Source organism: Epinephelus moara, chromosome 15, assembly GCF_006386435.1.
Source record: "Epinephelus moara isolate mb chromosome 15, YSFRI_EMoa_1.0, whole genome shotgun sequence".
NCBI lineage: Eukaryota > Metazoa > Chordata > Actinopteri > Perciformes > Serranidae > Epinephelus > Epinephelus moara.
The window spans coordinates 8,903,153-8,917,777 of NC_065520.1; the positions used below are offsets into that span (position 1 = coordinate 8,903,153).

Here is a 14,625-nt window from a genome sequence, read left to right on the forward strand (position 1 = left end):
GGAGGGAGGAGGAGACAGAAGACAGGTGGAGGGAGAGATACAGACAGAAGCAGAGCAAGAGAGAGGAATTGGGGCAGAGTATTTGTGAGAATATTTCATATTTATTACGAGAGAGGTAATAGAAAGCAAATTTGTAGATTAATCTGAGCAGCTCTACATTGATATTGATTGTACTCTTCAAGTTGGGACTTATTTGATTTCTCTGAAAACTTCATTCTGGTTTGCAAACACCTCCACAACCCGGCAACAATGCAGCAAATCTGGCTTTCTCTGCTGTCTGGCCTTTGCCTTCGCCTGGTTTTCTTCTGCAGTGCTGAGGAAGGCCTCGAGTTCCCTAACTTCGACGGGAAGGACAGGGTGCTGGACATCAATGAGCGCAACTACAAGAAGGCTCTAAAGAGATACGACCTGCTGTGTCTGTTCTACCATGAACCAATGCCTGCCAACAAGGGCCTTCAGAAGCGGTTCCAGATGACAGAGCTGGTGCTGGAGGTGAGGAGGAGGGTGTACAGAGGTGGGAAGAGGGGAGCCGGAGAGTTAGTAGAGAGAAAGAAAATGCCAAGTGTAGAGTTAAAGTAAAAGACATGGAGATCAGTGCTGATGTTCTTTCTTTATTATGGAATTTGAGTTAATTTTAATCAGGGAAAAAATGCGTAATACCCTTTAATACCACTTTATTTTCCTGATTAAAGGTTGGTAAATCATTTGTTAATGCCTTTGACTTGTCAGGTTGTGAAAATCCCTTTGAAATGTGTGTAATAATGCAGTTATAAATGTTAGTAATGCATTAATACTTAGTGGTTTGTCAATTTTCAAACGCCAACAGGTCTGCAGTTGTAAATGTATGTACTATACAAACGGTAAAAACTATCAAAAACATAGAAAGCTAACAGCATTTAGCATTTAGCTCGAAGCATTGGCAATTTTCAACTAACTACATCCCTTTAAATCCTTAATTTCCATCAGGTATTTAACACCTGAACCCTGCTGAGAAGACGTCATTACTGATCAAAGATGGATGTGTTATGACATAGCATGCCCTGATATATCTGATGCTACTGGTAACATAAAAATGTCTCAATAGGCTGAAGCTCAAATCCCCGCGGGTTACACTTGCAGCCTTTTTGCCGGGCTCATTTGACTCGAACCTGTCATAACAAGTCATTGTATAGTCAGTGATCCCTCCCCTGGCTGGAGAACCTGACAGTGAATGCCTCATTCTTCCTCTGCCACCTTGACGTGTCGACTGTCTGCTTAAAAATAAAGGGAGGAAGGATTCACAGCTGTCACACATGCTTTACCTGCACGCTCTTTTAACTGGCAGGCAGTGATTTTAATCCCATTATGTGCCCTCCTCTGTGGTTCACATGTATCCAGGGATTGTTTCTAGGTCATTCTGTTAATAGCTTGTTCCCAAAACTCTTCACTATCGGGCTGTGAACTAGAAATAAGTCGATGTATTCTTGCATCTCTTCCCTTCTTATTTATGATCCAAGTTTCAGATGTCACTTTTACATTCCTGTCATGTTTCATGCTCTTAAAACAGAAACACATTCAAACAGAGCCAAAGTATCTTCTCCTCAGTGGTACTTGTAAATCTGTTGTCCTTACTCGAGCTGAAAGGTGAGCAGTCCTGACTCACAGCTTCCCCCTAACAAGAATACTCCACAGGGGGCTCTCAGCACGCACGCACCTCTGTAATGAAAAGATTTATTGATGAAGACAGTAGCAGCTGTGGATGCCGGCTCAAATACACAGCATAGAAAGTGCCATGCAGAGGAGAAGGTGTTTCGATCCCAGGCTGATCCTTAAAGGCTCTATTCAACAGTTAGGCGTTTTCAGTCTTTTTCAAAGATGAGACGGTCATAAACAGGGCTGTAGCCGGGATTTTAGAAATACTGAAGTCTTGATTTCCCGGATATTTTATCTTCCTGCATCAGGGGCTCCGAAGCATCTCACTTTATGACAAATTGGGACCCCTTGTCATCACATTTCACACAAAAAAACAACAACTACAGAAATGTCAGAAATATCATCCTGCAACCGCAAAGGTTTGTCCCACGCAGCCCAGCCACCAGAGGAAAATGTTGCCATTTACATTGGCATCTACTGCTAATACATACTTATTCATGCACATCAACATTTCTAAAGTGAGGCAGTACAGGAGCTGATTTGTCATCAGGAGGTGGAGGGGATGGTGGATGTCATGACACCTTGTGAAACAGCTGCTACCAAACTGCAGACAATTGTTCAAGGCCAGGTTGTTTTTCACCGACCCTTTCCACATTTCCAATAGCGTTTGCAGAACCAAATCTGTGTGTTTTTTACCAACACATTGCTGCATCTCCAACAGTGTTTCAGGCACTGAACCTGGTTGTTTTTCACCAACCTGTCCGTACTTTTCAAGCAGGTTTTGTGCCCTAAACGTGGAGATTTTAATCTAAAATATAATCTTTTCCTAACTATAACCAAGTGGTTTTTGTGCCTAAACCTAACCACACCTCCACCACAGAGTTGTTGAGAAATCTACAGTTTCAATGTGTCTGCTACAAAATAATGTTCAAATGTAACATATCTACAGAAACATACAATGCAAACCTTTTTTCTTGGGGATGTCCTGTGACCCCTGCATGGGTTACAGCCCCCACAATAGGAACCACTGCCCTATGATTGTCCAAGTCCATACTATGAGGAATAAATCTATGGAGGAAGTAATACCCACTAACCCCCTTTACAGTCCTCAACTGAAATGATTTCTTCCCGGAAAAATACAATATATTCAGCAGAAAAATATTGAACAAATACAATTTAAAAAGTAAAATAATGTGTGTATAGATGGATTGAATAGCCCTACTCCTCCTTTGTAATTAAAGCCTCCGATTCATATATCTGACAAAAATAACCATATTGACTCATACTTAATTTAGCCATCATGAATAACTATGAAAAAGAAGGCAATTTATATAGCAGGTTTCATACACAGCTTTGGTTCAGGGGGCTTTTCAAATTGCATAAAAAAGAAAGATGAATTAAGAATCAAGGCTGATGCTATCGAGTCTATAGCTTCATAAAGTATGCTTATACACAGTGGTGCTTTAAGCTAAATGCTACGTCAGCATGCTAACATGCTAACAATGAAATAGTGAATATGCTGATGTTAAGCAAATGTAATGTTTATCATGTTAGCATTTACTACTTAGCACTGAGCATAGTTTAGATTTGTATCATTTGGACAAAGATTAAGATCCTCAGGGAAGTTGTTCAGAGTATGTGTAGTAAGGTGAGTAAATGTGATGTGACCTTAGTAGCAGTTAGCGGTCAGCAGGCCCAAGTAAAAAAAAATCCTCTAGAAGGTTTATATGCATGTCAGAAATGTAATCTGGTCCTCCCATAGGTTGTTATTTGCAGACCAGCAGCAGTATTTTAAATGTTTTTGAACAAGTTGTAACTTTCTTTAGTTGACCTGAGAACACTGTTACATGATCTGTTTTAGATTAATGTGTTTACCAACCTTTTATCATCTTATTTTAACACGAGTCCTCTTGTTCCAGCAATATTCTAGGTGATATCCTGATTTTAATATGCTGCTAAAATGTAAATCTGAGTCCAAAAACACCCACAATTCTGGCCTGACTCACAGTTTTTACAGCCTATAGAGATAAGGTGTGATAATTTCCTGTCTTTGTTTGGCTAATAAGACAATCCAGGCACATCTCGTCAATAAGGTGTTTGATGCACTGACAAAAAAGTCTTATGCTGACTGACATTCTCTCTGCGAACACCCAGCTCACAGCTCAGGTCCTGGAGAACAAAGACATCGGTTTTGGGATGGTGGACGCACAGAAGGACGCCAAAGTAGCCAAAAAACTGGGTATGACTCATGTCTTCATCATTTCACAGTCGCCAAACACAGTATCACTTCCAATACTGTGCATGCTGAATGCCTAAATTTGGATTATGCTTTTATGGTCGTTTTTTTTTTTTTTTTTTTCTCTGTAAAATCTCCTCTTATACTTTCTTTGTATGACTTTGCTTTCCCCATATGCTCCTTGCCAGTAATGTTCTTTAATTATAATGGCAATAGTGTCTTTGCTACTTTTCTCTAAACGTGAGACCTTAAATTTTTTCCCATACACTATACTCTTGCTGTTTAACTAGGTCTGGAGGAAGTGGGCAGCTTGTACGTCTTCAAGGACGACCGTGTCATTGAGTTTGATGGGGAGCTCTCAGCAGACACACTGGTGGAGTTTCTATTGGATGTGAGTGGAAAATCTGATTCTGCTCTTTTTTAAATGTATAATCTGTGCAGCCAATTAACAGCTGCAGCCTCATTAGAATACGTGTAAATGATGTGTTTCATAGCAAAACAAGATCCAGCAGGAGTAGCTTTCATGTCACTTTCCCCTGAAGGTATTTCTTATTAAAGTGACATTTGGGGAAATAGAGTTGCGAAGTGAGAGGGGACGCTGGTTCTGGAAGTGTTTTTCCCCATGCCCATTTGAAAAGAAATGCGGGACTCTCTGGGATAATGTCACAATTTTATAAGTTTGTGCCACCAGTTTGGTTCATTTTGGTGAATTGCCCACAAATACTACCCAATATTATTACCCAATAATACCCACGAGCCTTAGTCACAGTTGCTATGTAGAAGGGAGACCAGTCAGATGCATGAATCCAGGGCCCCAGGAAGTGGGCCAGACTTTGAAGCCAATTTTACATAGTGGCCAAACCATGTAACTGCAGCTTGCAGGTCTGTCACGTGATGCCATTGAGCCCAGAAAATCTTTTTCCCATAAACTTACATTTCACCATCTCTATTTGGCCCTTTCAGTCCGATTACATTGCAAAAGTCTCGCAAAGCCACACAATTAAATCATTTTATCACAATTCATGTTGGCAGAGGGCTAAATCAGAAGTAGCTAGCTCAGCCGGGGGAGAGTCTCTAGCGCCTACTCTATGGGCAAAATGATGCAGACAGTCCAGTAATTTCACACCCAGCAAGTCAAACATCTTTGGCTTCATGTGCCACAAAGCAGCTTCCTTGGTATTAACATGGCCCTGCCTCCAGTGCTGTATCCTGTTCTCTCTATACATCCATGAATCGGAGGCATAAATTAGACACGAAGCTGGAGAGAATTCAAAACACTTTGTTGATGCAGTTGTAAATGAATAGTTGCTGAATTCATGAAAAATTCCTCCAGAATTTAAAAGTATATTGATTTCAACTGCAACCTGTGATTTTGGTTTTCTTAGCACAACAAATGTTAGCTTCTGCCTCATGGATGAATAAAGAGAACTGGATACAGCGTTGGCCCTGTACATTACTATGAAAGTTGCTCAGTGACACCCCAAGGTATAAAATTACCTGGACCTGCTAACATGAATGTGGATACAAATAGAGTTTCGAAGTGTTATCAGAGTGAATGGATCCATTTCTGATAGTGAACCAGTCATTCCAGGGGGATGTGATGCTCAAAAAATGTATCCAGGGGTTTTATTCACCCAAAAAAATGCAAAAAAATGTTTTACAAAAGATATAACAAAGATTTGGGACCATAAAAGAGGTCAATGTAACAGAACTTAACTCAGGAAATACAAACTCAATATAAAGTGTGTTAACTAACAAAGTAACTGTCCAACAAAAGACAAAACAGACATACTGAACACATACAAAAGGGCACATATATAATGGCTGATCAGACCATTCGAAACAAAAGGGGGGTAACATACAAACATTAAACACTACTAACTAAATTACAAACAAGACAAAACAGGACAATTAGATTGTCAGTATAAATATAAATATATTCAACTACTAACCTAACAAAATGAATCAATAAACTAATACAATCTAAAGCAATAATAAACTCTTTAAACTAAACCCCCAAATCCCCCCCATGATGTGGCAGGCACTTGGTTTGGCCCAATTGGTCACTTTCTCCATTTAATGGCTGTGCATGAACATTTCATGGCAGTAAAAATAACTTACCTGTATTATTCTGCCCCCTATAGGTGCTGGAGGACCCAGTGGAAATGCTCAATAACGCCATGGAGCTGCGAGCCTTCGAGAGGATGGAGGAAGACATCCGCCTCATTGGCTACTTTAAGGGAGAAGATTCATGTTAGTTCACCACCAAACTCATGCTAGCATCTGTGTTTAGTGTTGAATGCATCTGTGTTTACATTCACAAACATAAGGAGTGCGTGATGGGTTAAAATACACTAAAACACTGTGTCTCTGTCCCCTGAAGTTGCCTCACTGTATTCCCCAGATGCAAATGGGATCTAGAGGCTAATGGAGCTACATCGCCATGCTAAAGGGAAACCTGATTCCAGACTGTGGCACTGTCACTCAGTCTCATGGGAGCCTTTAAATAGCTTCTAGTTCTCTGTCTAATAGGTCAAAATGCAATTATAGTTCCTCTCAAAAAAAGGGAGAAAAAGTGAGACAGGGAAGATGCTATCTGGTCCAATATGACGGTGGCATGAAGTTTCATTATGGAGCCTATTTCTGTCCAGAGATAGGTTGGTCCTTGGTTGTGACCTTGTTGGGAGCCGAGCCAGGAGCGCGTTACAAGCGTATAAAACTGTATTAAGGCAGACTTTGTTACTGGGGTGGAGACAGTAGAATCATGAGGGGAAATTAAATGAAGCGAGTGTGTTTCACTGCTTGCCTTCCTGATCACATACTGTAGATTTGGGCTGGGGAATGTGAGCAGAATGTGAATGATTAAGTTCAACACTTAAATCTGTTTTACTTTCTCAACTTAGGTTTCTGCCATTCTTACTTGAGTTCTTCATCACTCTCTCTCTCTCTCTCTCTCTCTGTCTCCTTTTGTCTCAGACTACAAAGCTTTTCAGGAAGCCTCCGAGCGTTTTCAACCTTACATCAAGTTCTTTGCTACATTTGATAAATCTGTAAGTTTGGATTTGATTTTGATTCTTCTCACATACACATCACTCATTAATACACTATGTAATAGTTTGACATTTTGGGAAATATAAATGTAAGATTATCCTCATAGCACCTCTAAAGCTAACTTATTGACACTTTATTTCTTGTTTGTTTAATTCGTACAAAAAGTGAAGCATAACAACTACAGGTTGTGGTTATGACGGACTATTTTTTGGCTGGAAGAATGGATGAGTTACTGAATGGGCACGCTCGACACAGGCTCAGGTGCCTAAAATGACCACCAAGAGATATAAAACGACCTCAAACAGACACAAATCAATCTCAAAGAGACACAATATGACCACAAAGAGACACAAAAGAATCTCAAAGAGACACAAACGAGCACAAAGAGACACAAAAACATCACACAGTGACATAAAACAACCACAAAGACACACAAAATTACTCCAAATTGACACAAAACTACTACAAAAAGATAATAATCTAGAAAGATTTTGAGTCTGGCCCTCACCGATACACCCTTCCTACCCAAGGACTAACTGAGGCATTTCAAATGCCACCGCACGCAACTGGATAGCACGATGGCCAATCAGAGCCAAATACAAGGTGACGTATTCATTGCACTAAGCCCCATTTGTTTGCCGAACAGTGGGGCTAACTGATATATTATGCTTTTGCCGTATCCCGTCGGCAAAACAGCAAAAACGTCCTTCCTGGAAACGAAGGCTTCTCGGGACATCTGGATATCCTGGTTAACAAAAAGATGCAAATCGACTACAAACAACAACTCGACATCCTTTTTAAGTCTCTGAGATTCTTGAGTTCTGGTCCAGCAGTAAAAAAAAGTTAGTAGTTGTAGTCATTTTGTGTCTCTTTCAGTGTGGAGGTCTTGCTTTGATGTAACAGGGGTTGGGGGGCCTTTTACATGTCTGTGCCCAGGGGCCCATTGCCTCATAATCCGTCCATGGCCAGAAGTAGTGACTTCCTGGAGTCTTGTGCCACCATAGCTTGTGAATTATTGATTTTTAGCAGTGTTGGTAAAGCCAAGCTTGCAGGTTCCCTGTGTTTCCAATCTATACACAAAGCTAAGATAAGCTGAGCTGAGCTAATGGTAGCTTTATATTTAGCGTACAGTAAATATGAAGTGGTATCTTCTCATTTAACTGTAAGAAAAAGAAGGTGGATAAGCCTATTTTAAGCTATATTTAAATGAATAGCAACTGTTTGTTCAATGAGTTCATCCACTCATTAAACAAAACCCCATAATTGTATCTTACTATCAGCTTATCATTATAAATCTTGGTATGTTTTAGGTAGCCAAACATCTCTCCCTCAAGATGAACGAGGTGAATTTTTATGAGCCATTCATGGAGGAGCCGGCCATCCTGCCTGGCAGACCTCTGTCAGAGATGGACATTGTTGAGTTTGTCACCCAACACAGAAGGTTGATTAGATTTCTGTCTTATGAGTGTAATTTCATTGCTGATAAACCTAGTTGAGCATTTGATAAGAATGTGCTCTTTACAGGGCTACTCTGAGGAAACTGCGGGCAGAGAATATGTTTGAAACATGGGTGAGTAGCTGTTCAGTTTTACCATGAGAGACAGAGTTGGCTCCCCACACTATTTTCTATACATTTTCGTGGGATTGTCTTGAGATGATTTGAGGTGTTTTAATACTCAGCTGTTCAATTTCTAGGAGGACGACATGGATGGAATACATATTGTTGCTTTTGCTGAGGAGGAGGATCCAGGTCTGGGAGTTTTTCCTTTTGGTTTCACAGTTTTTCCTGTAGCAAGTAAAGGAGGTGTGCTCAGGTTCTTCTGTTCTGTCCTCCAGATGGCTATGAGTTCCTGGAGATCCTGAAAGACGTGGCCAGAGACAACACCAACAACCCAGAGCTCAGCATCGTCTGGATCGACCCTGATGACTTTCCTCTGGTTCTGCCACATCATTTGCCTTAAAATAATATATAATAATAAACAGTATCAAAAATGTGGTCACTGATAGTCTAAGTTAACCTGGTTTGTCTCGTCCCTGCAGCTCACCACTTACTGGGAAAAAACCTTCAAGTTGGACCTGTTTAGACCTCAGATCGGAGTGGTCAACGTCACAGATGTAAGTTATTGTTCAAATCCATGCATTTCAAATGCTGGGGTCTGTGGAGATTGACTCACTCCTGGAGCCAGCCTCAAGTGGCCATTAGAGGAACTGCAGTTTTCAGCACTCCCATGTTGGTTTCATTTTTCAGCCCTGGAGGTTGCCATCTGTACTGTACCAAAGTATTTATTAACCCTTACCTTGACTTTCCTGGTGTTCCAGGCGGACAGTGTGTGGCTGGACATGTCCAATGACGAGGACCTGCCCACCGCGGAGGAGCTGGAGGACTGGATAGAAGACGTCCTGTCTGGCAGGGTGAACACGGAGGATGACGATGAGTCTGCTGACGACAAGGAAAACCTTGACGGCTATGTGCCAGAAGACAGTTACGAAAGTCACGACCCAGATGAGGAAGATGACAGCGATGACTAACCTTAATGTCAAGGGTTGGTGTGCTGCAGTTCAGACCTGGGTCAAAACCCTGAACGCACTTGGCACATTAGAACCAGATTACTGACATATTCTCTCTTTTTTCCCAAATAATTTAAAAAAGTGAAATTAAAAGAAACTATATGGTCTCCTACACAGTTCTACACTGTGTAGACAGTGGTTTAAATAGTAAGGCAGATAAAACAGAACTGATTAAAAGTCATCATGGGAAACCTGTGGCCTAGTTTATAATAATGTTAGCACAGTGCCTGAAGCAGTAATTCTCCTGTACTTACCAAGGATCAAGATATCAGCATAGCTTCTGTGTGGCATACACAACATGTAAGTTAAAGCTCCATTGATAGATTTTGGCCATGTGGGGGCAGCATAATAAACTGTAAACACTGCATATCACCATGGATTTTATAAAGACAACCGGATAAAGTGCTGAAGGCAGGGCCCAAGTTGTTACTAAGAAAGCTGATCAGTGGCTCATGAAGCCAAAAAAAAAGTTTGACTTTCCATATATAAAATTACCTGGATCTTCTGCACTGTCGGCCCCATTGAGCAGACTACAGGCTTTGCAAGCTCAGTGACTCACTGCCGCCGTCCAACCGGCTAACTTACTGTTTGGCACTACACTAACTTAAATTGGGATAAAATAATTTAATAGTGCACCTCCTCTAGACTTTCAAAATGTTACTGGACCAAATGGATCAATTCCTGATACTGCAACGAGTGATTTTGCAGTGATTTACAGATGCTTTTTCCCCATTGTAAGTCAATGAGGAAAGGTCTTTTTGGGCCCAATGGTATCATGTGACAGACCCAGCAGTTGTAATTCCACTGTTTTGCCACTACAAAAAATCACAGTCCTGTGCACCTCTGGGTGCCTGATTATCACCCATTAAGTTGGTATGGCTAACATGTTAGCAAACAGTTTCCTATTTATACATCTAGCAGACATGGAGCAACGTTAGTTTTCAAGTAGAATGAAAATTTGAATGTTAGTCCAATATCCACTCACCTGTTAGCTCTGTTTTGGTCTCCACCAACTACTGAGTGAAATATCTGTCTCTGTAGTTGCTAAATGTTTCATTATTTTGAGCAGCTAACTTTGCCAATCTGCTGTTTGGTGCTGAACAGGTAGCGTACAGTTGGTTTTTAGAGCTTTTAACAAATACAAACAATGCTAATGTGAGCTGTGAGTGGATGAAAACATCAAAGCTGTGGGCCAAGAAACCAAAACAATGACCTGAAAGACACAAAAATGCTCTGTAAAGGCCCAAACACACCAAACCGACATCAAAGAACTTGTGGAAACAAAGGCAGACTGTTGCGTCGCCTCATGCCGCTCACGTCTTAGCTAAAAATTTGTGCTTGAACACACTGCAAAGACTACAGCCAACGGCCAATTAGCACTTACATTCTACATCTGTGTGAAAGAAAATGACTCTCAGCAGGCGGCGAAGGTCTGTATTTGTCATTCAAAAAGGGAAATAATAAGACAGACGGAACACACTCGACATGCTCAGCACATCAACAACACAACCTGATGTTGAAAGAAGAAATTATATTTCTCAGTTACAAACCGTATATGTCAAAGAGCTCAATGGCTAAAAAAGATTCTTGATATAACATGTAAATCACTAGCCCTCTGCTTAAGTTGTATGTTTGCCTTTGTCATTTCCATCTCTCTGCTTGTGCTCTGAGCTGAACTGTCAATCAGAGGGATTTCATTTACCGATGGGCTCCACTGGCTCCGACGAGAACAAGGACCGACTATTGCCAATGGTGCAGGACACATCGCAAAAACTAGGGCAACAGATGCCCCACAATGGCCAAACATTTACCGATGCACATACGATCTTTGGCTTGGTGTGTCAGGGCGCTAAAACTGAGAGGAACTACAAAGTCAGATTATAAATTTTAGCGAGTCTGTCACTATAAGTGGCATCTATCACGTTACACATATTAATATAAAATATTGATTATACAGCTTTAAGGTTGACATTAATGATTAGACAGTTAAGAGGAACTGTGTGTCTACGTATCTGTGAAAATAAATGACAAATGATTTGGTTCTTCAACATAGAACAGTGCTTCTATTGTTTTCTTGGGATTAATGCATTGCATAATAAAAGTACACTACGACAATGTGCACGTCTTTTAATTTGAACCATCTCTGCTGTTTTTGAAGTATGTGTGTGTGTGAGAACACACACTTCAGTACTCTCCCTCATTAGGAAGGTCCAGACTGACGCTCAAGACAGCAGATTGGCACATTTTCTCCCTCAGTCAATGAGCGTTTTCACCTTGAATTATTCAGACATTGGTGAATAATTCAGCATCATTATGCCTCCTAATGGGAGAAGGGACATGGTCAATGAGGCTGATGGAGTTGGGGTGAGACAAGCTAAAAGGCTGCCCACCAGGGCCCCACAAACTGCATGAGGAGCGGACACACTCCTGCTGGACATGAATTAATAATACAGGGCCATGCAAGAATCATTATTCCCCCGGAGGTGGATGTGATGCAGTGTGTAAACAGGATGTTTGTATCATGTTTTGGGATTTACACATAATCCATGCAGCCATGTCTGAGAGATGAGAACATTCAACTGAGTGTGTGCATTTAAACGTGACCCGAGGCAAGAAGACATGTCATGCTCTCTCCTGAGGAAAGGGAAGCAGACAGTGTCATGGAGCAAGTGTTGTGATGTTCTGCAGGGCCTTTAGGTTACGTAATCCTGTGAATGTCAAGTGTGATGGTGTTTAACATGGACGTTGACTAAAAGGAGGGCAGGAAGACTCAATGTTCATACACACACCACCTCACTCCCAAGAGAGGAAGGATGACAGCAGCATGGGTGTGAGGGTCTAACAGGTTCAGTATATAAAACAGCAAAGAACAAAGGAAAGACAGCAGTACGATGTGTTATGGTGTAGATTTCTGTTCAAAACTGAAGCTGCTAGAAGCTAGACGGATTTCCGCTCACGCCTCCATCCGCACATAACCAAGTCATTACCAAACAAATAGAGAGGGAGGAATGAAGGGAAGAAAAACATTCCATTTAGATGCAAATGCTCCTCATTTTCCTCTCTCTCCATCTCTCTCCTCCTCGTCCCGGTCCTGCACAGAGCAGGGAGGGGGATTAAGCCGGGGACAGATGAGTTCCGACAGGCGGCCTCGCGCCCCGAGCTCGCGGAGGTATGAGGTTGTTTGTTTTCAGCACCGGACACCGACACTGACATTCATTTACCCACAAGGCCCGGCTGCGCTGCTCTGACAGGCTGATGGCAAGCCAATTACCATTGAGCTTCATGACAACGAAAAGCCACCAAATCAAGGCCAAAAAAGCTAAAATTTTCCTCTGGTGTGTCACACAGCAGGGCCAGATGCCTAATGGGCAGCGACAGAGAGGAGTGTTAGCAAGACTGTGGCCAGGGCAGAAACTAGTGCATATGGAGATGCTGAGGAGTAAGTCTGGAAGAATAGGAGAAAGGTAATGAAAGACAGTGTACATTTGAAACCGTGATAGCACAGTTTAGGAATAAATTGCTATGCAGTTTGATCGTAGGGACGAATCTAAACCACCAGTGATAAACGTTTCAACTGAAGCCTAGAATGGCTGTGGTCACAAAAATCTGATTTTCTTTGTCATCATATTATAAAAACATAATTTCAAGGTGTTTAAAAGGGGTAAACCACCTTAAATTGACAAAACAATTTTACATGTACACCTTAAGTTGTATCGAAAAAGACAAATTCAGGGGTTCATCCCAAACATGGAGATAATTAATAGAACTTGCAGCATGTAAAGATAGTTATATTGGGCTATAAGCACAGGTTAAAGGGTAACTTTGTATTTTTCAACTTGGACCCTGTTATCCCACAATTTTGTGTCCAAATGACTAATCGGAACAGGTAATTTGAAATCGGTCCATCACTGAGAGAGAGCGCTGCAGCCACAACTGGCAAGACAGGCTGCAATATAACCCCTGCGGGCAATTGTGCGCTCTCAGTTTATGTCCACTAAAAGTGCTTGTTTTTGCCACTGACAGGCTCAGAGTGTAACTGTGAGTGTCTGACAACATTATTGAAAGGATCCCTGCGGAGAAATATCTCTGTCTATGAGTAGGATCCTTGTTGTTGAAGCAAAAATAGCCCTGAAAACACGATCATCAAACCCACCAGACTCTATTTAAAAAAAGGAGTAATTCTATCATCATAAAACACACTTCATTCAAAGTCAACAGAAGTAAAATACAACTCACAAAAGCTGTCTTGGTTTGTCTTTCCACTGTTCCGACAATCACCAACTCTAGTTTGGCTGAAATAAACCCTTAATTCAACCACTTGGATGTGAAAATGTGCTGACTCTATACACTCTTAAATTACTGTTTATTTAAATGGAGGCTGGTGTGATTGGTGATGGTGATTTAAGGACACTTTCTGGGTAAAAAAAAAAAAAGGATCTTACTCTCAAACAAAAAGGTCTATCTCTGTAGGGATCATTTCTCTAATGTTCAGACACTTAAAATAATAATCTGAGCCAGTCAGTGGCAAAAACAAACACGTTAAGTGGATGTAAATCAACAGTGCACAAATGCCCACAAGGACTGCGGCCTGTTTCGCTGCTGCTGGCTGCAGTGATCTCACTCAATACTGGACCAGTTCAAAAAAATGTTGTTTGAATTAGTCATTTGGACAAAAATACATGAGAAAATAGGGTTGGAAAATACTGAGATTAACCATAAAGGGGTTTAAAGGGGTCAAAACCACTTAACAGGGATAAAAACTGACCAGAACTAGGACATGAAAATAGCACCATATAATCCATTAGATATACCTTAATATATTATAATCCATCAATTAATTAATTAAATTAATATATACCTTTACAACCATGTTACAAACACCCTGATTACAATCATTTAAGGTAAAGAATTCAGCAGAGAAGCATTGAGCGCATAGTCCCTTTTTTCCAAGTTTGGTAGCTAAAACCACGACCATACTAACCAGCCATGTTTAATTAAAGAACTTCCTGCTCCTTCTGAGGACTGAAAAGCATTCTGGGATATGTAGGAAATCACAAATGAATGTAAAAGAAGAGCAGTGAATCAAAAACCAAGCCATCAAACTCAGTTTTACAGCACAACACAATCCCATACAGCAG

At 41.0% G+C, this 14,625-nt stretch overlaps 1 protein-coding gene across 1 annotated transcript; it reads left to right on the forward strand.

Moving 5' to 3' along the window:
* The first annotated feature begins 249 nt into the window (after positions 1–249).
* LOC126401902 (calsequestrin-2-like) lies at positions 250–9,448 on the forward strand. The gene is made up of 11 exons (XM_050063458.1): positions 250–492; positions 3,787–3,871; positions 4,159–4,259; positions 6,013–6,121; positions 6,845–6,918; positions 8,230–8,360; positions 8,444–8,489; positions 8,615–8,669; positions 8,756–8,856; positions 8,960–9,034; positions 9,239–9,448. Exons 1-11 carry the CDS (start codon positions 250–252, stop codon positions 9,446–9,448), a joined length of 1,230 nt encoding a protein of 409 aa, XP_049919415.1.
* The last annotated feature ends 5,177 nt before the right edge of the window (positions 9,449–14,625 follow it).

What these genes read in the sequence shown, in the direction of transcription:
- LOC126401902 (XM_050063458.1), top strand. Translation starts at nt 250, where the DNA reads ATGCAGCAAATCTGGCTTTCTCTGCTGTCTGGCCTTTGCCTTCGCCTG. An exon ending in TGACAGAGCTGGTGCTGGAG is followed by an intron (nt 493 to 3,786) that starts GTGAGGAGGAGG and finishes GCGAACACCCAG; the next exon opens with CTCACAGCTCAGGTCCTGGA. An exon ending in ACCCTGATGACTTTCCTCTG is followed by an intron (nt 8,857 to 8,959) that starts GTTCTGCCACAT and finishes TCGTCCCTGCAG; the next exon opens with CTCACCACTTACTGGGAAAA.